Below are 27,467 nucleotides of genomic sequence, written 5' to 3' on the forward strand. Positions count from 1 at the left end.
TTGAGTCAAGTACAACAGGTATTTGTGGGCTGAAATCATAGTTTGAAACCTAGATGCACTTGCTAGAATTGCAATCTCTCCATCAGCTACATGGCATCTTAGATATAAAACGTTAGATTTGAGTTTTTATTTTTAATGTATAAGTCAGGCTTTGGATCGAGTTGAATTAGTAACAATCCAAATTTCAGGCCGGGTTGAGTCGAGTCAAGTTACTAGGTGACTCAAACTTAACTATGTTTGAATTCAGATTGGACGAAGTCTATTCGGTTCTTATCAACTCACCCACTCGGTTCGAGTTGAGTCGAGTTAGGCGAGTTGAGTCCGTCGAGTCAAGTCGTCTCGTCCCCAGCTCCAAAATCACTCGACCGGTCCTGGGTAGACCCGGAAAATCCAATCTTGCCTGCGAACCTCGGCCTGGACACAAATGGTTGATCAGCTCCATGTCAACGAAAGCGCTGTCAGGAGAGGAAACGGAGTGGCTACTCCCCCTGCTACTAGCCCATGGCTGATGGTCAGTGATATGTGGGCCCAACCGTGATGTATGTGTTTCATCCATTCTGTTAATCCATTTTTACAAATCATTTTAGGGCTTGAACCCAAAAATGAGGGGGATATAAATCTCAGGTGGACCACACCAAATGAAAACAATAGTGATTGGATATCCACCATTAAAATCCTCCTAAAGCCCACTGTACTGTTTATTTGACATCCAATCTGTTGATTATGTCATAGAGGCCCAGATGAAGGGAAAAAACAAAGATCAGCTTCATTCAAAACTTTTATAGCCCCCATGAAGTTTTTAATGGTCAACGCTCATTTAACACTGTTTCCTATAATGTGGTCTAACTTGAGATTGAGATATATTTCATGTTTGGTCTCATATCATAAAATGATCTAAAAAATAGATGGACGGCATGGATGAAACACATACATCGTAGTAGGACCCACAGAGCACATACATCATGGTAGGACCCACGGCAGGGGGAGTATCCAAATCCGTTTCCGTCGGGAGAAACCGAGCAACGAGCCCGCATTACTATGGAAACGGACTGGCAACTCTCCGTACACCAGCCATCGGAGCTCTATGGGCCCATCATGATGTACGTATTTCATTCATGCCGGCCATCTACTTTTACGTATCATTCTACGGCATGAGATAAAAAATGAGGTATATCCCAATCTTAACTGGACCCAGTTACAAGAAGCAAGTGTTGAATGAGTGTCGACCATTAAAAAATATTTTTAGGTTATAAAAGTTTTAGATCAAGTTGACTTTTGTTTTTTCCCTTCTTTTGTGCTTGTGTGATCTAATCAACATGTTGGATGTCAAATTAACAGTACACTGGTTTTAGGAGGATTTTAATGGTGAATGTCCAATCACTATTGTTTTCATTTGGTGTGGTCCACCTGAAATTTATATACCTCTCACCTTTTCATACAAAGCCATAAAATGATCCTTAAAAATGGATGAACGGAATGGATGAAAAGCATACATCATGGTAGGGCCCACAGAGCACCGACCATCAGCCACGGGGCTGCTGTCAGGCGGAGTAGCCAATCCGTTTCCCATTAATATATATTGGGCGCGAGTGTACACGTGGCAGATTACGTGGCAACCGCTTTCGAAATCCTCGCAAGCAAAAGCGAGGGTTTTGTTGCTCCCTCTCTCTACACATCATAACCGCACAACACAAGCCAACCGAAAATATAAAAAGGGCTTTTCTTTGGATTTATTACATTTCTACAGAGTGAGGGAGGGAAGGAAGGAGAGAGAGAGAGAGGCTGCTGCTCTCTGCTTCGTCTGATGAAATCAAAACCCAAGCCCGGAAATCGGTTTGAATGAGTTCGGTTTCCTCCCTTCTTCTCAAAATCTTATCATTTCGGTGGTGATTTTCCTTTGATTTTTCCTCTATTTGCCTTTTTTCTGTTGTATTTTGTTATTTGAGTGATTCCTGCCTCCTAGTGTTTGATTTGCGGTTCTTGATTTTTTCTGTTGTAGATGATTTTATGAAATGTAGATGAGGGATTTTTAGGGTCCATTGGGGAATGTTAGATGTTCTTTCGGCGGTCCGAGTCACTCAAACTAGGGTTTTGATGATGAAGATGTTCTATCTTTCTTTGCGTTGCCTGGGCCCGGCCCATTGGCAGCCGTAGTTAGGGGTGAAGAGGATTGCTAATTCCATGACGAGGGGGTTCAGGTTTATTTCTCAACGAACCAGTCTTGGTTCAAGTCATCTTTACCAGCTACATGGTTGTATGGCTGGTGAATCCTGACAATCCATCTGATGGACCCTTTTGTGGACAAAAACTGCACTGATTGAAGAATTCTGGCTTCCCAGTTGATAGAATCCTCTGTTTTGAAAATTGACCGTGGACCTATTTTATTTTTTCTTTCCAATTCGAAGGCCATAGATCAGGCATGTAGGACGGTGTATTCTCTCTCTCTCTCTCTCTCTCTCTCTCTCTCTCTCTCTCTCTCTCTCTCTCTTTTCTTTTTTACTTTTTTTGGTTGGTGTTGTTGAAAGGTGATGTCTTGCGTCTCTATCTACAGTGGGCCATCCACATAAAGGCCCTCCAAATTGACAGTCTGCATTCTCTAACTGTTCAATGACATGTACAGTCAACTAGCAACAACTGGTAGTGGTTTGTGGCAGGATGGGAGAGCTAGTCGTCTCTTCTTCGATTGAGTGTGCAGGTTTTATCTTGATACTATTGGATATTGATTTGTCAGTCAGCTGGCTGTAGGTTTATATGCATCAAACTGGATGGTTATGTCAATCACAAACTCCGGCGAGTGGTGGTGATGATTTTGGAGGCGTTTGGAAGTGCAAGGTGTCAGTGTCATATGCTTAGGTTGTGTACCACTAGAGGCATGAGGTGAATGTGGTACATCAAAATATTTAGGGCCTGTTTGGATGTACCTTGAGAATGTGAATCGTCTCCCCACAAGGGGCTATCTAGTCATTTTCCAAAAGGTGCTATTTGGGGTAATCAGAGTGATATAGGCGAAATGGCTCTTCCCATTGTTCCACCTGCAAAAACCTCAAGCGGGGGGGTAGGAGAGCGTTAGATGTATGTCAAGTTTTTCTGTCAGAGTCACCAAATAAGGCTCAAGAAGAACATCCAAAACCTTCAATTTTCTACTTTTCAAGGTCTTCAAAAGTTCTATCGCCTTTTAAAACTATTATAGTTGATTAGTTTATGCTTCAGACAACCAATCTTTATTCACATGCACACCTTGTAGACTCCCTCTGAACAAGTCGAGTGGCCGTCTAATATAGAAAAATTAAAGGGCTGTAATTTGCACTCTATAGGAGTGTAGTTGTCCCGCTACCTCTGCGGTTCAGCTCTCTCTTTGCTCTCCATTTTAGCTCTTAATAAAATTTTGTGATCTTTCAAAAAAAAAAAAAAAAAGTGAATCATCATCATCATCACCGTTGACAATTTATGAAAAAGGGGAATATGGAGCCCCGCTGAAGGTTGCTGCGCTTGTGTGGCTTCTCAGGAGGTACATGATCCTCGATGTCGACAATTTATGTAAAGGGGAATGATGATTCCTAATGCCTGCAGTCTTTGCGATGAGGAAACCGTGGACCACCTTTTTATTCACTGCTATTTTGCGAAGGGTGTTTGGTATGGAGTTGTCTTTTTTCAATATTTCTTGGGGCATGCTTGAGATGGTGGCCGAGCTATATCTTTCCTGTCATGAAGGTGTTTCTGGTGTCAAAGGTTCCTGTAAATGGAGACTTGTTCTGCTTGCAAGTCTTTGGTCAATGTAGTTGGAGAGGAACAATAGGTGCTTTAGGAATAGTAGTGCCTCGTCCTAGATCATTATAAGAAAAGTGTTTGCACTTATCAAGGATTGGGATCCTTGGTCTCTTTTTTTTTAACAAGGCATTGGGATCCTTGGTGGGGGTTCTGGTTTGTTGTGGGAGTTTTTTTTTTTCTATTCTTTTGTGTTTTGTTGCTCATGCCTTTGTGTGAATTTAATAAATTATTATCTTTCAATTAAAAAAATCATCATCATCATCATCTAAGCCTTTTTTTTTTTTTGATAGTACATCCACTGTCAGTTCACACTTCAATGTTAGCCACCCCCACTAGGGAATCGATACCAAGACCTCAGTGTTGAAACGAGGTATCTTTCACTCAGTCTACCACTTGAGCTATGGATCAGGGTGTTCATCATTTTAGCCTTATGCCAACTAATTAGGGCCTATTACATGAACTGTGTTCCACCATGCCACCCTATCAAGACCATGTCTTCAGTCAAACCATAGTCAGCAAATCTTTTGTTACTACCTCCACCCACAATCGTTTGTGTCTTCACCTTGCGCTTTTATAGCCTTCACTTTAAACCAACTCATTCCCAGCCATTGTAGTTCTTGATCTCCATCGTACATGGCCAAACCATATAACTCTCCTCTCCCCATCTAATTACCATTGGTTATACTCCTATGTCCCCTCATATGCATTCATTTCCAACTCTATTATTCCTCAGCATCCTCATTTCAGCTACACTATATTATGAACATCTTTTTCCTTGATTGCTCAACATTCTTCCCCAACAAGCATGGTTGGTCTTATAGCTACCCTATGAAATATTCCCTTCAGTTTGATTAGCATGCAACGATCACATAGAACTCCAGAGGCACATTCCACTTTATCCACCCAACTCTGGTTCTATGAGCAACACCCTTCTCAATCTCCCAACTCATATTAACCCAAGATATCGAAAATGGTCATTTTTTGGTACTTCTTTATCAACAATCTTAGTTGTTTCCTCATGTCCACTCCTATTGCTACTAAAATTGCATTTACATGTACTTTGTTTTCATCTTACTGCTTTTAAAACTTCCGATTATAAAGCATTCCACCGTAGTTTAAGCTTTTTATTTACCCCCTTCATCTCGTCAGAACTTTGTCATCTACAAACAATGTACATCCAGGAACCTCTTCTTGTAAATGCTTTGTTAACCCTTCTGTAACCAATGTAGAAAGATACATGCTTAATGCCAACCCCTAGTGTAAGCCTATAGTAATTGGAAACTCATTTGTCTCGCTGCTAGTGGTTCTCACATTTGTTACCACTCCCTCACATGCCCCTAATTATGTCAATAATTCCTCTTGAGACTCCTTTCTTTCCAATGCCCACTCCAATTAAGTCTTTAGTGACCCTATAAAAATCATGTCGAGATCCTTTCTCTTCTCCCTATATTTCTCCATATGTTGTCTAAGTAGGAAAATGGCCTCAGTGGTTGAACTTCCTACCATGAATCTAAACTATTTTCTGATACATTCATCTCATGCCTTAATCCTTGCTCGATCACTCTCTTCCAAAGTTTCAAAGAATGACTCATAAGTTCGACTTTGATCCCACGACATTTAGGGCGTGTTTGATTTTCAGTGGTGGTGTAAATACCTGTGAAATTGGTAGTTATCACCTCGAAAACCGGTTTTAAAGAATTATTTTAAATTTGTGGACCCCAAGGTGATGTATATGATAAATCCATTTCGTCCAGTCCTTTTAACACAATATTCTAAAGCATGAGCTGAAAAATGAGGCAAATGGAATACTCAAATTGCCCACACCAAAAGAAACAGTGGGCCTGAGAGGTTTTTAATGGTAAGTGTTTGATTCCCTTTTTCTTGTGGCGTGGTCCACTTGAGCTTTCGATATGCCTTGTTGCTCATGCCATAAATTCATCAGGCATAATAAATTAACGGTGTGGATAAGTGATACACATCACAGTAGGACCCACAAACATATTGTGACGTTCTTGGTTCTTGTGTCAAAAATGCATCTCGTCAAATCAAACATCGGAAAAAGGGAGGTAAACACGGAGGAAGTAATTGTTACATATTTTCACGGGTATTTACCCAGCCACTGAAAATCAAACACGCCCTTAGTGCAGTTCTGTACCAAGATACTTTTTCCTCCATTGTTTGGAATTTTCTTCAATCTTACAGTCTTGTTCAACAACCCGTCAACCAAAATAAACCAATATCTCCCATGTGCTTTTAAGCCTCTACAGGTGTAGCATCTCGTCATAGGGACTTTCCTGTCTTCATCTTTCTCCATGCTTTTTCTTTCTTCTTTTGCTTCTTCTTCTTCTTCATCTTCTTTTTGGTGAAGATTCTTTTTTAAAGCTTCTTTCACTTTAGATATCCTCATCCCACTGAAGTATCTATAGTTTCATGCCTCATTTGAGTTTATGATTCCTTTCATCCCTAAACTCTTGGAGTTGTCACCATTTTACTAGCTTTGAAAATAAGTTCTCCATCTCTCACCGATCTCCTCATCCTTAACCAATACTTCTGGTCATTGCTCTTAATGTGTCTAACATGATCTAAGTCCCGATTATTCCCTTCAACTATGTTTGCAAGTTTGAAGACATCTTTCTCACCTTCTCTTTCTCCCCTCTCGCTCATTTTGCAAGTCTGAAGACATTTTCCTCACCTTTTCTTACCCCTATCCTTCACCTCTCTCATTTTTGCAAGTGAATACAAAAAATATAAGGGGTAATATTGTCAACCAGGGAACAATATTGGAGGCAATCTTGATGGAAAAGAAAGTGGAAATGAGAAAAATGGGGATCAAGAAACATGCAAGTGTTGTGAGCATGATGGTTGTTTCTACATAAACAAAGATATTTTAAATGTGATCATACAGGGCCATAGATTATTGACACCACAATATATGATCACAAAGGGCCATAGATTATTGACAAAACTAGGTTAATATATGATCACAAAGGGCCATAGATTATTGACAAAACTAGGTTAATATATGATCACAAAGGGCCACAGATTATTGACAAAACTAGGTTAATATATTACAAAGGGCCATAGATTATTGACAAAACTAGGTTAATTCATGGTGGCTTTTCCCAATAACCGTTGCTATAATATCGTAAGGCCATGTAATTTACAACTGAGGTGGGTTTTGATAACATGACCTTGTAATTGGGTTACTGATCCAAGATCTTTAAAACAGAAAAATTGGGTTATTGATCCAAGGAAAAAAAAAATGCTAAGTTGGGTGGCTAAACATGAGTTCTTTACACACCACAATAGTTGTTAGAGTTGTGCCCTGGAAACACCAATGTGAATCTTGTCCATTGATGACATAAATTGTATCCAATGATACATATGATCTTGCCCGCAGATCATGATGATCATGGGTGTTATATGGACATCTCATGATGCCATAATTAATATGTGGGAGTACCTTAAACACATTTGAACATGGGTTAAAGCATAGAGATTCTTTTGGTTGTTCTTGGGAACTCGAGATTGGACACAATAGTCACTAAACAAGAGAGTTGCGGGCATGGATCTTAGTACGCAATTGTTCCATGACCACCTAGTAGGATGTGGGACAGACCTGTGATTATTAGTATGTGGTCATCCTATGCAAGGAGATTGATGACAATTCAGGATCAAAGGTTTCCACCATTGAGCATGACAAGTCAACAGCTTTGCCATACCCCACATAGGAGTTTAAGTGTGCCATGGAAATAAACTCTTGGTGTTAGACCTACTGGGCACTTGCATTGGTGGATGAATTTGCCTTGACTAGGATTGATTTGTAGATTAGTGTTCGAGTTGTTGGTATCGCTACAAGTTTCGCTGGTTAGAGATAAAGAAACAATATCGTTATCGCCGATAACTGGAAATGCGGGGAAAATAGGGAGAAACATGGGAAAATAGTGGAAATTTTCAATAAAACTTTAGGAGATGCATAAATACACATATTTTCACATTTAAAAATTTAAAAAAAAAAATACAAAAAGGATGTATATATAATAATTTTCATTCAATTGGGGCCTAAAAACATGTGTTACTGTAAGATAATGTTCTCTCCCTTAGATTTGGATCTATTTCATTTTGTTGTACATGCCATAAAATGATCTAACAAAATGAATGGAGATAGATAACATAGACATACAAAGCATACATTGAGGTGGGCCCCCATGGTCAGGGTTCCACCGACATCTTTAGATCCAGGCATCAATTAGCCGTCATATCAGACGCATCGGAGCACAACTTCCCTAGAACTCAAACCAGCTATGTAGGTGGGACACTAATCTTAGGGCCCACGTTCATGTGTGCCTTGTATATCCACGTCATTCATCTATTTTGCCAACTTATTTTAGGGCATGATCCCAAAAATGAAGCATATACAAATTTTAGGTGGACTACACCGAAACAGTGGTCATTTAATGCCCACCATTAAAATAGTTATAGGGTCCACTGCAATGTTTATTGACCATCCAACCTGTTGATAAGGACATGGACCTAGATGGAAGGAAAAAAAAATATCGGATTGAGCTTCTCACAAAAGGTTTGTAATGGTCAATAGTCACTGTTTCTTGTAGTGTGGTCCACTTGAAATTTGTATCTACTTCATTTTTTAGACCATGCCTTAAAATAAGTTAGAAAAATAGATGGACAATGTGGATATACATTGCATACATCGAGGTGAGTCCTATGGAATTTATGACTTATATACATCACAGTGGAGCCCAAGGAGATTTCAACGGTGGGCATTTCCCTGCCCACTTTTTCCCTATCCTGTGGCCCACTCGAGTCTTGGATCTGCTTTAATTTTGGGCCCATCTCCCAACATAATCCAGCAAAATAGATGGATGGAATGGATTTTTTACGAACATCATGGTAGGCCCCACAGCCCCACCAAGCTTCCTCGAAGTTCTTGTGAAAGCCTTTGGGCTTCTATCCCGCGGCAATAACCGTGGGTTGGTTGGCACCTGGGTGTGGGGCCCATGTCAATGTGTATGTTCTATATCTATACAATTCATTTGTTTTTTCATATCATTTTAGGACATGGGGCGAAAAATTAAGCAAATCCAACTTTTTGATGGACCAATTACCATACTACAAGAAACAGTGGTCATTGACCGTTAACAATTTTTGGTGGGCCACAAAAGTTTTGGATCAAGCTGATAGTTGTGTTTTCCCTTCATCCTAGTCAGTGTGACCTAAGTCCTAATGAACAACTTGGATGGGAAATAAATATTATGGTGGGCCCTAAGAAGCAGGGTGTCCCGTATCCGTTACGATATAGGCGTATCGGCCGATACGTATCGGTAACGGCTGTAGCCGTTACGCGATACGGGGCCATAACGGTCACCCCCTGATTCTGTAGCCGTAACCCCGTAACGGCCGTTAGTGTGACCTAGTCAGTGTGACCTAAGTCCTAACGAACAACTTGGATGGGAAATAAATATTATGGTGGGTCCTAAGAAGCAGGGTGTCCCGTATCCGTTACGATATAGGCGTGTCGGCCGATACGTATCGGTAACGGCTGTGGCCGTTACGCGATACGGGGCCATAACGGTCACCCCCTGATTCTGTAGCCGTAACCCCGTAACGGCCGTTACTGCGCCGTAACGATTAAAAAATGACCCCTTTTTTTGCTTTTTAAGGTCTGTTTTTTCACTTTTTTAAAAAACTTCTTTCTTCCAAACTCTTCCTAAATCATTCTATTGCTATTTCGACCACTCTTAGCTTGATATTACAGATAAAAACAACTTATATTGTGGATTTTCTTGATTCGAAGCTCCGTAGGCCATTTTTCAAAAATTCCTCAAAAATAAGTATTTATACTTTTTATTCAATGGTTTGTTGTTTTAATGGTAGAATATTATGTGTTAATCATAATAGAAGATATTAATGTCCATTTTACAGATTGTCTTTGTCATTTTATATTTTTTTTCTATTTTCGGCCTTTTTTTAATTCGAAAAATTATTTTTTTATTGAATGTTTTGATGTTTTAATGGTATAATATGATGTGTTAATCATAGTAGAACATGTTAATGTTCATTTTACAAATTGTTGTTGTCATTTTATATTTGTTTATGAATTATGAAAAATAATTGCAAACACCTACACATGTAAGATATTTTCATATTACATTCATTCTAATATATCTATCATTGATAGTAGATAGTTAGAAAATTAAATATATGAGTTTTACAGTCAAATCCAGGTTTTTTGGTTCATAAATTCATCAGACAGTCCAATACAACTTCTCACCAAAGAGTGGACCGTTACACCACCATAAACATGTTCCAATTTATAAATGAATGCATATTTTGAATGCTTAGAATATTCCGGATTTAATCCATATTTTTTTCATATTTTTTTGGCAAAAAAAACAAAAAAATAGCACTGTTACGGGCCATTACGCCCCCGTATCCGTATCGGTATCGGAGGGCACTGTTACGCCAACTGATACCAATACGGGATACCTTGCTAGGAAGTGGTGGCTGTTTAATGAGCACTATTTCTTGTGGTGTAGTCCAACTAAGATCTAAATATGCTTTGTTTTTCGGCCTATGCCCTAAAATAACATGGAAAAATGAATGGATGGTGTAGATATACAATGCATATATTGAGGTGGGCCCCACAGAGTTGCCACATCTCGCAATTGTTAAGTTGCTTACGTGTTAAAAAAAAGAGTGGAAAGATAGAAATCAGATTGCGTACTAAGTACGCTTTTATCGTAACAACTAAACTCTGTTGGGCCTACCATGAATGTATGTGGTTTATCCACGTTGTCCATCTGTTTTTCGAGCATATTTCAGGGGTTGAACCAAAACTTGAAGCATATCCAAAGCTCAAGTGGACCACACCACAAAGAACAGTGGGAATACTAATACCACCGTTAAAACCCTCCTAAGGTCCACAGTGATGTTTATTTGTCATCCAACATGTTCATGAGATAACACAGAGATGGATGAAGGGAAAAACCAAATATCAGCTTGATCCAAAACTTTTGTGGCCCGTAAGAATTTTTCAACAATAGACGTTCATTTCACAATGTTTCATGTGGTGTGGTCCGCTTGAGCTTTGAATATGCTCCATTTTGGTATCAAACCCTAAAATTATCTGGTAAAATGGATGGATGAAGTGGATAAAATACATAAATCACAGCGGGCCCCACAATTAATTCAGTACACTAAGCGTAAGCGTACTGAGTACTCGGTACGCAATTCGCTGAAAGATAAAACCCCCCCTTTTTTTTGTTTAAACCCTCATTCGTAAACGAAAGGAAACAAAACCCCCTTTCCTTGTTTAACCCTAAAATCCCGTTCTACGCCATCTTCAACGCCATTCTTTCCAAGAAAGCAGCTCGATGTGATTCTTTCTAACAAAGCAAAGGAGGAATTTTCAATGGAAAATCCTAGTGAGATTAAGAAAATCTTGTCAAAATCATTCAAATTCATTACTCCAATCAAAGTCTTTAAAGACTGAGCTGCCGATCTACAATCCAGCTGCAAGAAAGAAAGGGGAAAAAGGTATTTTCTATTTTTTGGATTTTTCATTATTTATGTTGTTGATTTTATGGCCAATAATTACCGAAAATATCGACAATTTCACCATTTTAGCAGAAAATCCAAAAAAATCGGCAAAATCTCGCCGATATCCAGTAGAGATTCGAAATTAGTGGGTTTTGGTGTCACTAAGCCAGTGACACCAATATTATCGATTTCGGTAGGGAAAAGAACTACATTCGAACTTTACACTCGGACTTTATCTAAGCAGCACGCTGCTGGAAAACTAGGGAAAAGAACTAGTTTTAGAAACTCGAACAGCATTATAAGTCCTAAAATACCATGCTGATTGCTGAGATTACTGTGGCACGCACTGTAGCGCTATTGTAGCATTCTGCAAAAGAGATGCATGGATCTATTCCTGTGGGAGCTGATTGCATCACATTCTGCTGGAGAAGGCAGGAACACCTAAATGAGCACTTAATAACTTTCTTTGTTTCATTTGTTAAGTAGGCACAAGTTGTTTCCTTGTTTAGTTCGAATGTTGACTGTTTATTGGGATTAACAGTTGGTTTAGTTATGTAGCACTTGTGTACTTGGTACTACATAGTTCACACGTCATAGGCACCTCACATGACAAGTCATCATACAGTTCCTTGTTGAATATTTGTTTTCAATTTGTTTTAAAAAAAAAAAAAATCAGTTTTTTTTTTTTTTTTTTACTTCAATAATATTTAAATTTTCAAGGTTTATACCTTGACTCTTGTGGACCCCTTTTTGCTTTTTTAGACCCATGCATACTCCATGTTCTCATGTCCTATAGAAATCTCTTCATCATGGAAGCCCCCTAAATCCGGTTATCTTTTCTGTTGTAATTGACCTTTTTGCTGTTGTTATAGGAATAGAACAAGGCATCAGAGATGCATTTCACTTTAATTTAAACCTTACTGCTGACTGTCTCTTTCTTTTCTTTTAAACTTATAGTTGACTTTTTCCAGCATTCGACTTGTTGATGTAGGCTATATTTGGTTACACCAGATCATTTTTCTCCAACATCTGGCACCCATAAAATGAAATCAAAACAAGATAGGACCATATCAAGAGATCAAAAACCGAAGCATGGTCAAGGACAAGGGCCAAACTGGGTCCTTATTGCAGGTGGTGCCTTGTTGAGTACACTATCACTTCGGCTTGGATACAAACTGAAGCAGGTTCTAGAGACAAAGAGACCGGACAATGCTTGTTCCTTGAAAGGTTCAATCATGCATTATTTGTTTGTCAGCTTTGATGTTGTGAACATTTTGCCCCCTATCAGACTTTCAAAGCTTTTGCTAATTCAGGAAATGGAAGATCTAATACCAGAAGGAGGTCAGGGGCCTGCCCATTACATTCAAACATATACTGTTTTACAGAGAACGAAGATGGCTGTTACCATTGCCTCTCAGGTAAGGTGTGCTTATTTGTTCAACATTATGATTTCATAATCATTTAAAGTTTGAAAACTGAGGCTAACTGTCCCAAGCTTTTGGAGGAACCTTGATCGAGCTGCTCTTAGACCATACATAAATGATGGCGTATCATTTTATTTTCATTTATTAAAAAGAGAAAAAGAAGACATGGAAATCTATCTTATGCGCGAAAGGTGTTGGAGCAGAATGTCAATACTTCCTAATTTGTCTCAGCTACTGCACTCACCTTTGCCGTCAGGCTGCATTATTTTTTCCACTTCAGAATAGTTTGGATAATGTTTAAATTATTTCCTACTAACTTTTAAAGATCATTTCTTTTTTCATATATATAAGCAAAATACAAATTTGTTGAGCCAAAGCATTTTAGGGTTCATCATGAAGAGCAAGTTTTATTGTACTCTTAATGCCAGTTTTGATGCTTTTGATGTTTTGCCGCAGCATGTTATGCATATGCCTGTTATTGTTCCTTAGAATGGCCAACTCTTCAATATATATATATATATATATATATATAGACACACACACTCACTCTCTCTCTCTCTCTCTCTCTCTCCCACATATATGGGCCTACATAGAAAAGATAAAATCCAAAGAGATTTTCAAATGTAGACTTTTCAAATTTTGGATCTAGATCATATTCTAAAGATTGACATCTCACTTTAAAATCCCAAAAGGGAAATAACAACAACTAAAAAGATTCTATAGTTTAAAAAACTTTGCAAACTAGAAAACTATTAATGATTTAATGACACATAAGATCCTATTAAAGATTCCTCATGAGTCATGATAGAATTCTCCTAGAGTAACCAAACTATCACGAGTATGAGTTGTTTTATATTTAGCCCCACATAGGTCCATCTGATGGTGATGGATAGCCCGGATGCATCAATTCACTCTTGGTTTCAAAACTGGTCCACAAGTTGATAGTTGGTAGCAATTCATCAAATCCATCCGATTTCGTAACATATCTTGGCTTTGGTGGCAAGCTAGGTATTCTGCATCGGTAACGGTGGTCGCACGGGTATCGGCTATAATGGCCGACATGGGGGTGTAACAACGTGTTTTTTTTTTTGTGGTCCGAAAAATTCTGGAAAAATATTTAGAAAATCTAGAATAATGTAAATATTCCAAAGATGTATTCATTTTTTGTTCTGAACATGTTTATGGTAGCGTAACAGTCCACTCTTTGGTAAGAGTGTTGTATCTGGTTGTCTAGTGAATTTATGAACATGGTTATGTGTCTCTAATATTTATAAATCACAATCAAGCATTAAAACTGGAAATCGGGGGAAAAATAAAAAAGAGGCATAAATACAACTTTTTGTTTTGAAAAAAAAATGGCCATCAAAGCTTATATTTTCCAAAATTGCTTCAATATACGGTTATAATTTTAAAAACTATAGTAAGAGTGGTTGAAATCTGTTGTAGAATAATTTAGGAAAGTTTTTGAAATAAGAAAAGTAGAAAATTGATGAGGAAATGGATTTAAATAGAAGAAAAAAAACGTTGTTGTTTTTTTACCGTTACGGGGGTAATAGTCGTTATACCCTGTGACGGCCGATACGGTCCCAAAAAACCAACTGCCCCTTTTCACCCCCGTATCGCATAACAGCCATGGCTGTTACCTATACGTATTAGCCTTTACAATCGTATTGTAATGGATACGGAACACCTTGGTGGCAGTTGAATCGAAATGGCATCACTTACATTTGATAGCGTTGTTGATGAAGCTCTTCTTGCCTTTGTGATCTCCACATTCTATCTGTCAACTCCCATTTCTGCAATAACACAGTGTTGTCCTCCGATTTTTATGTGCTCCAATCGACATTGGGATGTGGTCAATGTGTTAATCTCAACTTTGACAAATATTGTAGAATGTGCCATTTGAACTGTTGAGTTGCTCATCTTTCCATTTCTTCCATCAACCAATCAATCTGTTGGTTCATTGGTGGATTCGCCTATCAATCCATCAACGGACTTTTCACCCGTATCTTCTAGGACTTGGGTGCTTTCGCCAAGCATTCCATCCATCAGATCTTCAGATACTTCTTCCAATGAATCTTGGATTTGCTCTTTGAAGTAGTCAAAGTTTTAGTGAAACTCGGGCATCTCAAGTTTTACGTCATAAGCGTAGTCACAATCCTCCAATCAACCAAGATGTTGATTCCTTCTGGTGCATGAGCAACTCATTGATGTTGTGTCAATACTGTGATATTATCCAATCGACACAAAATCTTATGGAGCATTCCCTCCGCGACATTCCTCTCATTACCTGTCATTGAGCTTGTGCGAGCCTATGGATGAACTTGCTCTAATACCAATTTGTTGTAGAATGGTGGATGAGAAAGAAGAAGGGAAGACAATGGACTTTTTGGTTTTTTGCAAAAGCCACACAATTCTAAGAGTGATTTTTTAGGCGTTTCTTCCTCTGCAAGAGAATATTTTCTAAAAAAAACTTTTCTCCCCCAAAGATCAATGACTTCAAAATCCAAAAAGGGTAATAATTAACTAAATAGATTCTATCTTAAAAGATTTTCGAAAATTAAAAACTTCTAATGACTTAATAACATATAAGATCCTATTAAAGATTCCTCAAGACGCGAATCTCCCAAAACAACAGAAATATTCCAAGTATATGGGTTGTTTTACATTTGGCCCCAATTAAAGTAGGTGCATCTGTTGGTAATGCATTGCCAGGATGCATCACCAGCTGTATCCTTTTCAGGACACAACAAATTGTAGATTCCAAATGTAGCTGGAAAGTGAAGAGAACAAATACCACCGGAACTGAAGAGATATAGGGCATGTGTGCGGATTGTTTATGTTTTCTTCGAAGCTGTAGGTAATTCAGGATGATACAAGGGATACCTGCAAACCCGTTTTCTTTTGGTCTGTGCCAGTTATTTAAGAGAAACCATTCAGTTTGTTTCAAAACCAATGCCAGAGAAGTTCATATATCAATTTGCTTGTACAATTAATACCGGTGCTTGAGTGATTACTAGACAGTTTTAGAATTTGTCTTGGAACAGGGGGATCAGAAGGGATGGCGGAGATTAAGCGACTGCCCACCAGCCCAATGTCTAAGGAAGCAGAATTAGCACTGCCTTTAGTGACAATTCCAGCACCAGAATCCAGTAAGGAAAATGGGGTGATCTGGGCATCATCCCCTGATCGCCTTGAGCTCCCTCAAAAGCCATTCCACCGCTCGAATAGCTCAGACTCTCCTTGCATGTCAGAATCTGGCTCTGATATCTACAGCAAACGGGAGGTGATACACAAGCTGAGGCAACAGCTTAAGAGACGGGACGAAATGATCCTGGAGATGCAGGCCCAGATCATGGACATGCAGAATTCACTGAGCATGCAGGTAGCACAGTCGACCCACCTGCAGTCACAGCTGGATTCTGCAAATCATGAACTGTTTGAATCGGAAAGGGAGATCCAGAGGCTGAGGAAGGCCATCGCTGATCACTGCGTCGGGGGAATAGGGTCCACTGACGAGCGTGCAGCATCCAGAAACTGGCATGCGGAGCCCGCAAATGGGCATGCGAACGGGTTTCATGACAGTCCGAATGACATAGATTCAAAGCGCGGTGCTGTGGACAGAAGGATAGGAGACGAGGAGAGGATTGAGATGTTGAAGAGGGAAGTAAGGGAATTGAAGGAAGTGATGGAAGGGAAGGACTTCCTGCTACAGGGCTACAAAGAGCAAAAGACAGAGCTCTGCTCAAAGATAAAGGAGTTGCAGCTGGGATTGGCATCGCAGGTACCCTCCATTTTGTAAGACTTGCCTATATCTGCCTCATTTTCTTTGGGTTGCGGTGTTCCATACAAGGAGGATATGACCTCTTTTCTTCTTTCAGTTCTTTTAGTGTTTCATATCTTGTACACATCTGTGTGTGTGTGTGTGGAAAAAAAAAAGGGGGGGGAGTTATTTCACACTCCGGCGGTGTGATTGTTGAAACGCAGGCACTTGGAAATTGTACATGCGATGAATGTTGAACAGTCCAAATTGTGGGATCCACTGTAGAAAATCAGCATCCCAAAAATCAGATTGGTTGAACATCTCTGACTGTTCACCTTTTTTTCATCTTCACTGTCCAATATATCTCCACCCACCGACTAGTCAAGTAATCAAATTAGTGTAAATGTTATTTTATGATGCATCTAAAGTGGGACTCCTCTGAGTTGAATGGTTTAACTTGAGTCACTCGGATGCCACGTGTACAATATCTTTATGCTTTTGTATTAACCATGACACTGCCAGAGCATCGAAGTTCTCAAACTTTTTCCCATCCCATGTGCAAAACGCTGGATGATAATAACCATCCACCTTCGAGCCTAAGATCTTTCGATCAGTGTAATATTTTATGCAGTGCAATGGTAGGATCTTTGACTGACCCTTTGGAGCGCCTTGGTTATAACTGTATCATGTATCATTAATTTTTTGAAAGAACAGCAAAAGCCTATGGCCAACTCAATGAAATCTGCACCTTTTGCTTACATGAGTTAGTGCACAATTACAAGGGTCTGGCTCCATGGCTTAGTGGTAGACAGACTCTGTTTCAACACTGAGATCATATGGGATCAAGTGCCCAATTGTTAATTTGATCAGGTACAAATTCCTCCTTTTTTATAGAAATGTATTTGCACAATAAGACAAGGTATATACTAATTTTTGAGGAACATTTGGAGTCTGTTTCGATCGGAGGTTGGAAATGCAATGTCCCAAAAAAAAATATATATAATAATGATAAAATACAGGTCATGTGGTTTTTCTGGTCAGTCGCATTTGCAAAATTAACGTTAAACAGGTGCGTTTGGTGTTACCAGAAGTAGTTTCTGGTGGTGTTACCAAAGGCACCTTAAGAACTTCCAACTCCAGGCGAAATTCCGTTGGAGCTCTTGGCCCACATGACCACCTGGAGCTCTCACGAGGATGCCTTGTTTCTCGTGTGATGTGATACGCCTTTCAAACTGCAGTCGAGTGGCTAGTTTTTAAGCCTTTTCCCCATGTACTCCCAAACAGTTTTTATGTGTTCGTGTGGACGGGTGAGATGTCATACGAACACAACGCGAGGCCTGTCCACCCGGCAGATAGCTTCCAACATTTCATGTGCTTGTGACATCTAACATCTAACACGTCCAATCAGTATAAACGCAGCTACTTCCACTATTGAGTGGACCACACTTGTATTGTGTTAATTATCAATGGATAGACATTGTTTTCCATGGTGTGGCGCACTTGATGAGTAGACACGGCTGATTTTTCATGGTGGGAATAAGTGGATGTTGTGTGTATATAATAAGCTGGAAATTATTCACGGGTGGACCGTTACTAGTGGTCCAACCGATGTGACTTTAAAAACTCTCTATGTGTGTGTATGGGGAGCGGATCAGGTGAGACCCGGTGCGCCCCTTACCATGGGGCCCACCATATATATATATATATATATATATATATATATATATATATATATATATATATGGAAAAGGTTCTATGCGGTCAAGCTCATGGGAACTTACCATGAGGTCAAGCTGTGTGGGCCACACCACATACAAAAGTTGAGAGGGGTTACCCTCCATTAAAAACATTCATAATCATTTGTTTGGCCCACTGGGAACTGGTTCACAAATCCAGCCCATCCATTATGTGTGTACCACTTGGATGATGGGTCAGACCAAGTTCCAGAGGCATCCGAATTTTAGGTGGGCTCCACCAAATACTTTTATATGTTTTAGCTATGTCTTCACATGATTTTAGATGTTATGGCCCACCTGCGTTCAGTATATGGCTGATTTTTGGGATATTCTATAAATTAAAGGGGATCCATCAAATTCATGGTGTTGATGTTTGACATAAATCATGGTGGGGCCCACACATCGACTCATGGGAAGTTCCCATGAACTCGACCGCATAGAACCTTTTCCCGCGCGCGCGCACACACATATATATGACCGCTGTTGACGCCAACTCTTACCCAGCGTCTTTTCCAAACGCTCCCAAACTTACTTTTTCACGCACGAACAAACTAATTGGGGACCAAAATACTTTGAAAAAGCAGGGATATTTTCGTCCTCAATTAATCTGTCCGTACAAAAGAGGTTTAGACCGGAAATATAAGTTTGAGATAGCTCAGAAAAGACGCTGGGTAAAAGGTGGCGTCGACAGTGGTCTCTCTCTCTCTCTCTCTCTCTATATATATATATATATTTTTTTATTTTTTTTTTTTTCTGTATCTATATGCCATCCATCTGTTTCTCCAAATCTTTTTAAGGCATGATCCCAAAAATGAAGAAGATCCAAGCCTCAGGTGGACCATACTATAGGAAACAGTGGTGATTGAATGCACTACCATTAAAATTATCTGAGGGCACGCACCTTAATGTTTTTATAATGTTTAGTTGCCCTCCAATCCGTTGATAAGGTTACGTAAGCCTGGATGAAGGGAAAAAACAAATATCAGCTTGATCCAAAATTTGTAGCCCATTATTGGACAATCGCCACTGTTCCCTATGGTCACATGAGATTTGGATATGCTTCATTTTTAGGATCACGCACTAAAATGATCCGAAGAAGGGAAAACAATATGGACGGCGCGGATACAGAATAAATATATCAAGGTTGGCTCCACGGTAAGGGGACAGTGAGGCCAGGGTATCACCTCATCCGCTCCAGTGTGTATGGGCCAAGTGGCTCGGCAGTTTCACTAGAGACAAGTATAAAGAAGAGATGGGTGTACAAAGCAGCACAAGACGCGTCAAATGGAAGAAAATATCCCCCCCTCAAATTTCTTTTGGCCAGTAAAACTCCACATGATTAACCAGTCTTAACCTGATGCAATCAAAGGCACCCTTAAGAACTTGCATGTTTCAGCACTGACAAATTGTTTTGTTTTTTTTTTTTTTTTTCAGCACTGACAAATTGAAGTTTCAATAGGATACATAAGCCAACTATAAAAGGCGAGAGGCAGAAAAGAAATAAGCTTTTGAGCTTTCCGGACATGTGCCAGCCCACAAGAACTTGCATGTGACAAATGGCTATCCATCACTTCTGTAGAGGCAGAAGCTACGTGGGGCCCACCAAGATGTCTGTAAGGAATCCACCTCTCCCATCACTTTCGCCAGCCAGCTCATCATGCTCCAGGACATGATTTGAAAAATGAGGCAGATCCAAAACTCAAGTGGGACACTACACGAAACATTGACTATGAATGGAAATAACCACCGTTGAAAACTTCCCGGGTGCTTACCATGATGTTTGTATGCCATCCAAACGGGGGCTCTTTCGCTACCCGTCCCCTTCCTATTTCTCCCCCCAACAATTCTTTGATATGTGCCGGTTTGATTGGTCACACCAAAATTTCATGGTATTTGTTGCAACCAAACACAACCTAAAACAAATATGAAATTATGAGAAGAGAAATGTCGCTGTGGTTGAGAGAGCTGAATCAGAAACCAGTAAGATAGAACTGGCCCGAAAAGGCATCTTTTTATCAAGCTTAAGCACTTCTGCACAGTCCTTTTGTGCACACCAGTACATCAAAACTCATCCCAGCAGTTGACTGACAGAAAGAAAGGCCAGGATTGACTAACCTGCCGTTTGGATTAAAATTTCCGGTACTATGTTGAGCATAAGAAATCACATTGGACATGGCTGCCACTCGACCCGCCAAAATCCCCATTTTTCAAGATCCCTTTACCCAACCAGATACTTGTATGTATCCACTCACAGCATTTATCAGATTGAAATAGATAGTCTATTCCTAACGTTTAAAATAAATATGCATTACAATTGCTACAGCGGCACTATCCTTTCATAGTCATATACAAGAAATCCTGCTTATATACTGCCAAAAAAAAAAAAAAGATTTGAAATACTGCATCAGACAGGCCTAAAACACAAAGAGGACGAACAGCATTGATAGATTTCGAGAAATTGGCACAAAACCCAAAATACACCACTTACAAACAGAGCTAAACTCAGAACAGAAGCAGCTTCCAAGCTAATGAGATCTGGATGGAAGCAAGCTTTACAAGAAATAATGCAAAAGAAGGGGGAAAGAAAGAAAGAAACAGCTTGATGATGATCAAAACAACCACTCGAAATCATAGTTACTATCTAAAATCATAAGATAAAGACACCCAAATGAGGGAAAGAAAGAATGGATTGAGAATGAAAATAGCACCAATTCCTGCATTATGAAAACTACGTAGGCAGGGGGGCAGGCGTCGCTCCCTGTTTTACGACCCTCGTCGTCAAACCAGCTTTGTCGCTTTCTTGCACTCCTCCATTTCCTTTATCCACGGAACTGCAAAATCACAGTCCTTCCATGCCTCGAACCATGGTCCTCCAGACGTATAATGTATGGCTTTAGGCACCGTTGTTGGGTCATTCTCTTCAATATGGTTATGGCCCACAAGGAAATTCCACACAAACGGGATCGACCCAATTTCATGGTCTTCAAGCCACATGAACCTGTGGAGAAAGGCACCCGTCTGGGAGTTCACTAGCTCCGGCGTCAACACCCGATTCTTCGGATGCTCGCAGTTATACAACACCATGGAAGACCAGTTCTTTCTCGGATAAACCGTCTGCACGACACCATCCATCTTTGTGCTTTCTTTCGGCGTGTAGTCGTGCTGAACGCACATGATCGCGTACTTATCATCAATCAGCTCCGTCAATTGCTTAATGTCTGCAGTGTAGAGGAAATCACAGTCGACAAACATCGCCCAGCCCTCGTAATCAGCGAGGAATGGAGTCAGGAAACGGGTGAAAGAGAATTCAGTGCTTTCAGTGAAGCCACGCTCGCGCCAGTAAAGGCCCTTGCTCCTCAGATCCGACTGTATGATCGGATGCACTTCGACAGGAATCGTCGCCCGCTTCAGGATAGAGTAGCGGCAGACCTCATAGGCGAGATCTTCACGAGAATCGTATCCTACGAAGATCTTAAAAGGTCTGACCTTGCCATTACTCAAATCCACTTCAGCAGAGCTGTTTGCGGCGCATCCGTGCCCATTTTCTTTCAAATTACCATTCACAACCGAAAACGCCATTGCAATCTAAAGCCCTAACACTAGTATGATAGCTGAACTATCTCTATATAATACACGACACTTGAAACTGAGATTTTGCAGATCCGGCAAAATCACATGAAAAAAGAAAAAAGAAAAAAGAAAAAAGAAAACAACTCAAAATGTTCTCAAAACAGCTTGATGACGGATGGAATTCGTCAGGATATGATCTTTCACAGATTCTTTTTTTTTTTTTTTTTTCTTTACGGAATCGTCAAATTTCCAAGAATATGTGAAAGATCTAGGATTTCCAAAAGTACCTGAAGCTTTTGTACAAGGAAATTCCGTATTGTTGAAGGAGAAGAAGCGTTTCACTGTGCTGGCTTCAATTCGACCGAACACGTCGATGTGGGTAAAATGCGGAGTGAAGAATCGTTGCAAGATATAGGGTTTTGGAGAGAGGGGTTTTGGAAGAGAGAGAGAGAGAGAGAGAGAGAGAGAGAGAGAGATGAGAGGGGGCGAGAGAGAGGTGCCAGTGAAGGTTTGAGATGTAAGGTTTATGTAGAGAGGAAAAGCACAGAGACTATTTTTAATTTTAATTATTTTTTCCTCTTTCTTTAGGTGTTATTTGATAATATGGCATAACGTGGTGGATGATACACAGGCGCCTATGTTCCTACACGTGTAATATAATTACTTAAGATCTCACCGTCAACATCATGAAATCCCATGTTTCAGATTGTAAAAATAAAATAATATTGGAGATTCTAACTGAATCTGTGATTTATATGATTGCTGAATTCATCGATTGTATTTCATTCTAACCGTCAATTAGAGATGAACTAATCTACTAGATAAGGTGTCATTGAATTATAAATTTTTTCTTATAAACCATCCAATTTCTGTCCCATCGTATGGACGATTTGATTTGAGATTTCCATGTGTCACGTTTCCAATTTCCGTGTGCCTATCGAAGCTTTTCTCATTCCTTTTTATTCAAAGGATTTTATTTTTCTGGTTTCCCGCGCGCAAAGATATTGCTTTTACGGACGAAAGCTATGAAGGGCGGGTGTACGTTGATACCCTGGCAGAACGTGACTAGAGATGTACGCATCCACTCAATTAACGTAAACATGCCCTTATTTAATTAAATCCAGACCGTCCAAATACCGTGAAAACTAAATATAAGGCATTAATCCAAAGATCAGATTGATTAAACTCCTGATCCATGAAAATATTTGGTTGAATTCCATCCAATGGATATTTTTATAGGAAGTGCCGTTAAGGATAAAGATATCACAATTTGGACGGTTTGGATTGGAAAACAAATTTCCCCGCGTATAGCCTATGTGGATGTATATTGACATTTGAATTCTGTGAGCGCATGTATTGTTTTTTCCCATCGGAGAAGTAAGGAGCGGATTGCCTGTGTGGGGCCCACTCCGTCTATATGTTTTGAAAGAGCACGATAGGCATATAGAAAACCCAGGTGGGCCACACCAACAAAAGAGCGGGAACAGCAACGTCCATTATTGAAACCTTTCTGGAGCTGACCATGATGTTCATAGGCTATCCAAACCGTTCATAGAATTATTACCACTCAGATGAACTGTAGGAGCAAATATCATACTGATATAAAACTCTGTCACTGCCAGGCGTTCAATTCCCACTGTTTCGTGTGGTATGGCCCACATGAGTTTTGGATCTGCCCGATTTTTAGAATCCTGGGCCGTTGTGATCTCACAAAACAGATGAACGGAGTTGATTTGTCACGTACATCTCTATGGGGCCCAGATAACAACGGGCACAGCAGGCAATCCGCTCCCGGAGAAGTAGCCACCGGCGCTGATGAGGAGCGCATGAGATAGGAATGGCCGTTCGATTTCTCGCCGTCCGGAGTGGAAGACTCGTGTAACACGAGTCGTGTTCGCTAGCGACGGACAGTACGCAAGTACTGTACCCGCCTGTCATTTTCAAGAGATTTTGAAGATGTCGCGATATCTCCAACATCCGCGAGAATTTAAAGAGGTTAGATGGCCAATGAGGGCGCGGTTTGGGTGGATCCTAACTGTGGGGCCTACTGTGATGTATGCCTTACATCCAGTCCATGTAAATATTTTGACAGTTCATTTTAGGGCATGATCCCAAAAATGAAACAGATCCAAATCTTAGGTGGACCATATCACAGGAAACAATCGTGATGGAATCCCCACCATTAAAAACTTCATAGGCCACCGGAACATTTATTTGCCATCCAACTTGTTGATAAGGTCACGGAGACCTGGGTGAAGAAACTGCACAAATATCAACTTGATCCAAAACTTTTGTGGCCCACGAGATGGTCCACCTGAGATTTTCATCCTCATTTTTGGCTCCATGCCCCAAATGAGTTTTCATACATCAAGGTGGCCCTATGGCTAGGGATCCCTGACTGTGGGGCCACCGTGATGGATCTGCCTTAAATCCACGCCGTCCATCTATTTTGACAGCTCATTTTAAGACATGATCCTAAAAATAAAAAAGATCCAAATCTGATGTGGACCGTCCCACAGGAATTGGAGTGATTAAATACCCACCATTAAAAATCCAACCTGTTGATCAGGTCACGAAGACCTGGATGAAAGGACCACACAAATGTTGATAAGGTCACAAAGACTTTGATGAAGGGACCACAAATATCAGCTTGATCGCCCACAAGAAGTTTTTAATGGCCAATCACCACTGTTTCATATGGTGTGACCTACCTGACATTTGTATCTGCTTCGTTTTCGTGATCATGCACAAAAATAAACTGTCAAAACGGATGGACAACGTGGATGTAAGGCATATACATCACAGTGGGCCCCACAATCTGGGGATCCACCGAAGCCACGCCCCTTCACTAAGCAGGCCAGCGATGACGGTCCCATGATATGGCCGTTGGATGATGGAAACTCGGATGATTTTCTTACCTGAAGTTATCAAAGCCGCACATTTGTTTTGCAAACTGATCCAACTGACCAGTGGATCCGGCCTTGTGCTCACATGTGTGGATGTACATGAGCTTAGCCTTTGAGCTCTGGTTAGTATGAGAATTGAGAGCGCCACTGTGTGCGCATTACGGTCCACTCGCCCAACGTATAACTTTCAACCTTTTATGTACATTTGACATCTAATCCACGGAATAGATTGGCCCATTAATAAAGATCATCTTATGTAAAAAGCATCCACATTCACTCAACTAGTGGACAACTCTTCTATTTTTTATTTATCAATGGCTAATATGTTGTATTCTACGTTGTGCCCACCTGATGATTATATTGCGACTAACTTTTAACTCCCGGGAGTTTCAACACTTGGTCAAGGGTTCGAGTATCCATAGGTGGTGAAAGCCCACTACGGCGTGAGTGTGTCGGGGTGTGTAGGCGTGTTTAAAAAAAAAGAAAAAAAAATTAAAAAAACTTTTAACTAAAAGTGTTCCTCGTGGTAGCAAAAAGCCAATGTAAGAGCTGCATTTCAATGTACAAAACAATTTGGAAATTATCTGATGGGTGGACCATAACATGTGGTCCACCCTAATAAAGTTTGCTGTAAATGTCGCTGGAGTATTGTATTATTTTATTTCTCATTTGGACTTTTGCAAGGCAGAGTCATACCGTACCAGGTCGTACAATTATTAAAGAGAAAAACTTTGATAATAGAGAGGGTGTAATGGATGATGCACAGGCCTTCAAAAATACTTAAAAGTAGGTGGCACATAAGTATTTAAATTAAACTTTCCATATCATCACTATGGACCAAAAATTAATCTTGTTTGATTACTTAAGTACTGGAGTGGCGGATATTTATTGAACGGAATGTGACTTGCCAATAGTGGGCTGCATAATTGTTACATGTGTCATGTGCATTGTTACGGGAAAATATAGCCCGACAACCTTCAAGGACGGATCGGCCTGACAACCTTCAAGGTCAGTTCGGCCCGACGAACGTTTGTCCCTGAAACACTTCACTTAGGAAATCTGACATGAAGCCGATGCCCGCTCCCACAAATATAGCCCTCAGAAGGATGTGGTCCCAAGTTCCCGTTCACTGGCACTCACCAAAAACTAGATGACCTAACAAGGCTAAGGAGTCATCGAAAACAATTAGATCTAACGAGAGATCAGGTCCAAGTCATAGTTCGGACTAATTTAGTCATGATTGGATCAGCTTGTGTCATCTTCGACCAAACAATAAAGCTCAGCTTTGATAAGCTCAGTCCGAGTTGTCCTTGGCCGCTCGACAGACCTCGGCTCGAATAATCTTCATCGACCAAGGTAGATTGACCAGATTATCTTGGCGCAAGACCCCCTCCCAGTAACACACAACGAAAGTAACCGCCCGATGCATGATTCCATGGTAACCGCCAACATCCACCACTAGCACACATCTCGTCTAATGGCTGAGATAGTGCCTGAAATCATGGGTCATGCAGCCCTATGAACAATATAAACATAGGAATCACTGATAAGGACAGGTACGCAAAATCTCTCACCCAAAAATTCCTTTGCACAGTTAGACCCAGATTCCTAGCCTGACTTTGGCATCAAAGGGTCCCCTGCTCTAGGCAAGGTCTCATTTGTCTTCTTCCTGTGCAGGTACTCGGATGTCAGAGGTCAGATGAGGGCGATCCAGATTTTTGCACCGAAAGATAGGCTTAATGCGCATTTTGATGTCGCTATTTTTAAGGCGATATTCGCACCATATTGGTGATTAAACCAATTTACAAGAGGGTTATAACAAATCTGACTCCATGATACAATAAGCCTCTTCTCCAAGACCAGAGAAATATAGATTTCAGCCTGTAAAATCGAAAAATCGCACCCCGAACACACTTTTATAGCGTACACCCCTGACTTCTATGTTGTTACAATTTACCCCCTGAAAACTATTTGCAATTTACTGCATGAAAAACTGTTTACAGTTTAACGCCTGAAAACTGTAACTTTCCAAAAACAAAAATGGAGAAGAAGAAGAAGATGGAGAGGAAATTGTTGGAATTGTAATTTCGGATTGATCCAAAGATGTGTTTATATAGAATCACAAGAAATGATTTAAAACATTTTTTATGAAAAGACATCTTCTTATATAATGTCTTTTTGACAATGGGTCGTACAGTTGTAACTTTATGTTCAGGGAGAGCGGAAATTGCTTGGATTATGTTAAATGGAATTGCATTTAGTTCCTTTTGAAATATGATCACTTAGCACTGCTTTCCACGCGACTATTAGAACTTTTTTTTTAAAAGTTTGTTGATGTAAGGAAGTTTTGTAGGTCCCGCCATGATGTACGGGTTATATCCACACTGTCCACCTATTTTTTGAGATCATTTTAGGTCATGGGCCCAAAAATCAGGAAAATCCAAAGCTTAAGGAGACCTCACCACAAAGTAGTGGGGATTAAATGCCTATAATTGAAAACTTCTTGGGGGCTAGTAAAGTTTTGGTTCAAACTGATATTTGTGTTTTCCTGTCATTTGGGTCTGTTTGACCTTATGAACAGGTTGAATGGCAAATAAACAATATAGTGAACCCTAGGAAGATTTCAACAGTAGGCTTAATTATCTCCACTACTTCCTATGTTGTGGCCCACATAAGCTTTAGATCTACCTTATTTTTGGGCCCATGCCAGAAAATGAGGTTTCAAAATGGATGAACAGTA

The 27,467-nt window shown here is 40.1% G+C and overlaps 2 protein-coding genes across 4 annotated transcripts; one reads left to right on the forward strand and one right to left on the reverse strand.

Annotated features, from left to right (window-relative positions):
* The first annotated feature begins 1,682 nt into the window (after window positions 1–1,682).
* LOC131232668 (uncharacterized) lies at window positions 1,683–16,857 on the forward strand. 3 transcript variants are annotated; one of them, XM_058229064.1, is made up of 4 exons: window positions 1,683–1,843; window positions 12,320–12,555; window positions 12,642–12,746; window positions 15,800–16,857. In XM_058229064.1, exons 2-4 carry the CDS (start codon window positions 12,372–12,374, stop codon window positions 16,552–16,554), a joined length of 1,044 nt encoding a protein of 347 aa, XP_058085047.1. In that variant the 5' UTR covers window positions 1,683–1,843; window positions 12,320–12,371; the 3' UTR covers window positions 16,555–16,857. The 3 variants fall into 3 exon arrangements, with proteins under 3 accessions (XP_058085047.1, XP_058085048.1, XP_058085046.1); XM_058229065.1 differs by having other exon boundaries at window positions 1,700–1,843; window positions 12,300–12,555; XM_058229063.1 differs by having other exon boundaries at window positions 1,706–1,886.
* A 3,809-nt stretch (window positions 16,858–20,666) lies between these two features.
* LOC131233507 (protein CDI-like) lies at window positions 20,667–21,954 on the reverse strand. The gene has a single exon (XM_058230240.1). It carries the CDS (start codon window positions 21,828–21,830, stop codon window positions 21,030–21,032), a length of 801 nt encoding a protein of 266 aa, XP_058086223.1. The 5' UTR covers window positions 21,831–21,954; the 3' UTR covers window positions 20,667–21,029.
* Window positions 21,955–27,467: the final 5,513 nt, after the last annotated feature.

Source organism: Magnolia sinica, chromosome 18 (assembly GCF_029962835.1).
Source record: "Magnolia sinica isolate HGM2019 chromosome 18, MsV1, whole genome shotgun sequence".
Taxonomy (NCBI): domain Eukaryota; kingdom Viridiplantae; phylum Streptophyta; class Magnoliopsida; order Magnoliales; family Magnoliaceae; genus Magnolia; species Magnolia sinica.

Coding starts and splice junctions, on each gene's coding strand:
- LOC131233507 (XM_058230240.1), bottom strand. CDS start 21,830: ATGGCGTTTTCGGTTGTGAATGGTAATTTGAAAGAAAATGGGCACGGA.
- LOC131232668 (XM_058229063.1), top strand. CDS start 1,840: ATGAGTTCGGTTTCCTCCCTTCTTCTCAAAATCTTATCATTTCGGTG. Junction 12,556..12,641: donor CAATGCTTGTTCCTTGAAAG/GTTCAATCATGC, acceptor TTGCTAATTCAG/GAAATGGAAGATCTAATACC. Junction 12,747..15,799: donor CTGTTACCATTGCCTCTCAG/GTAAGGTGTGCT, acceptor GTCTTGGAACAG/GGGGATCAGAAGGGATGGCG.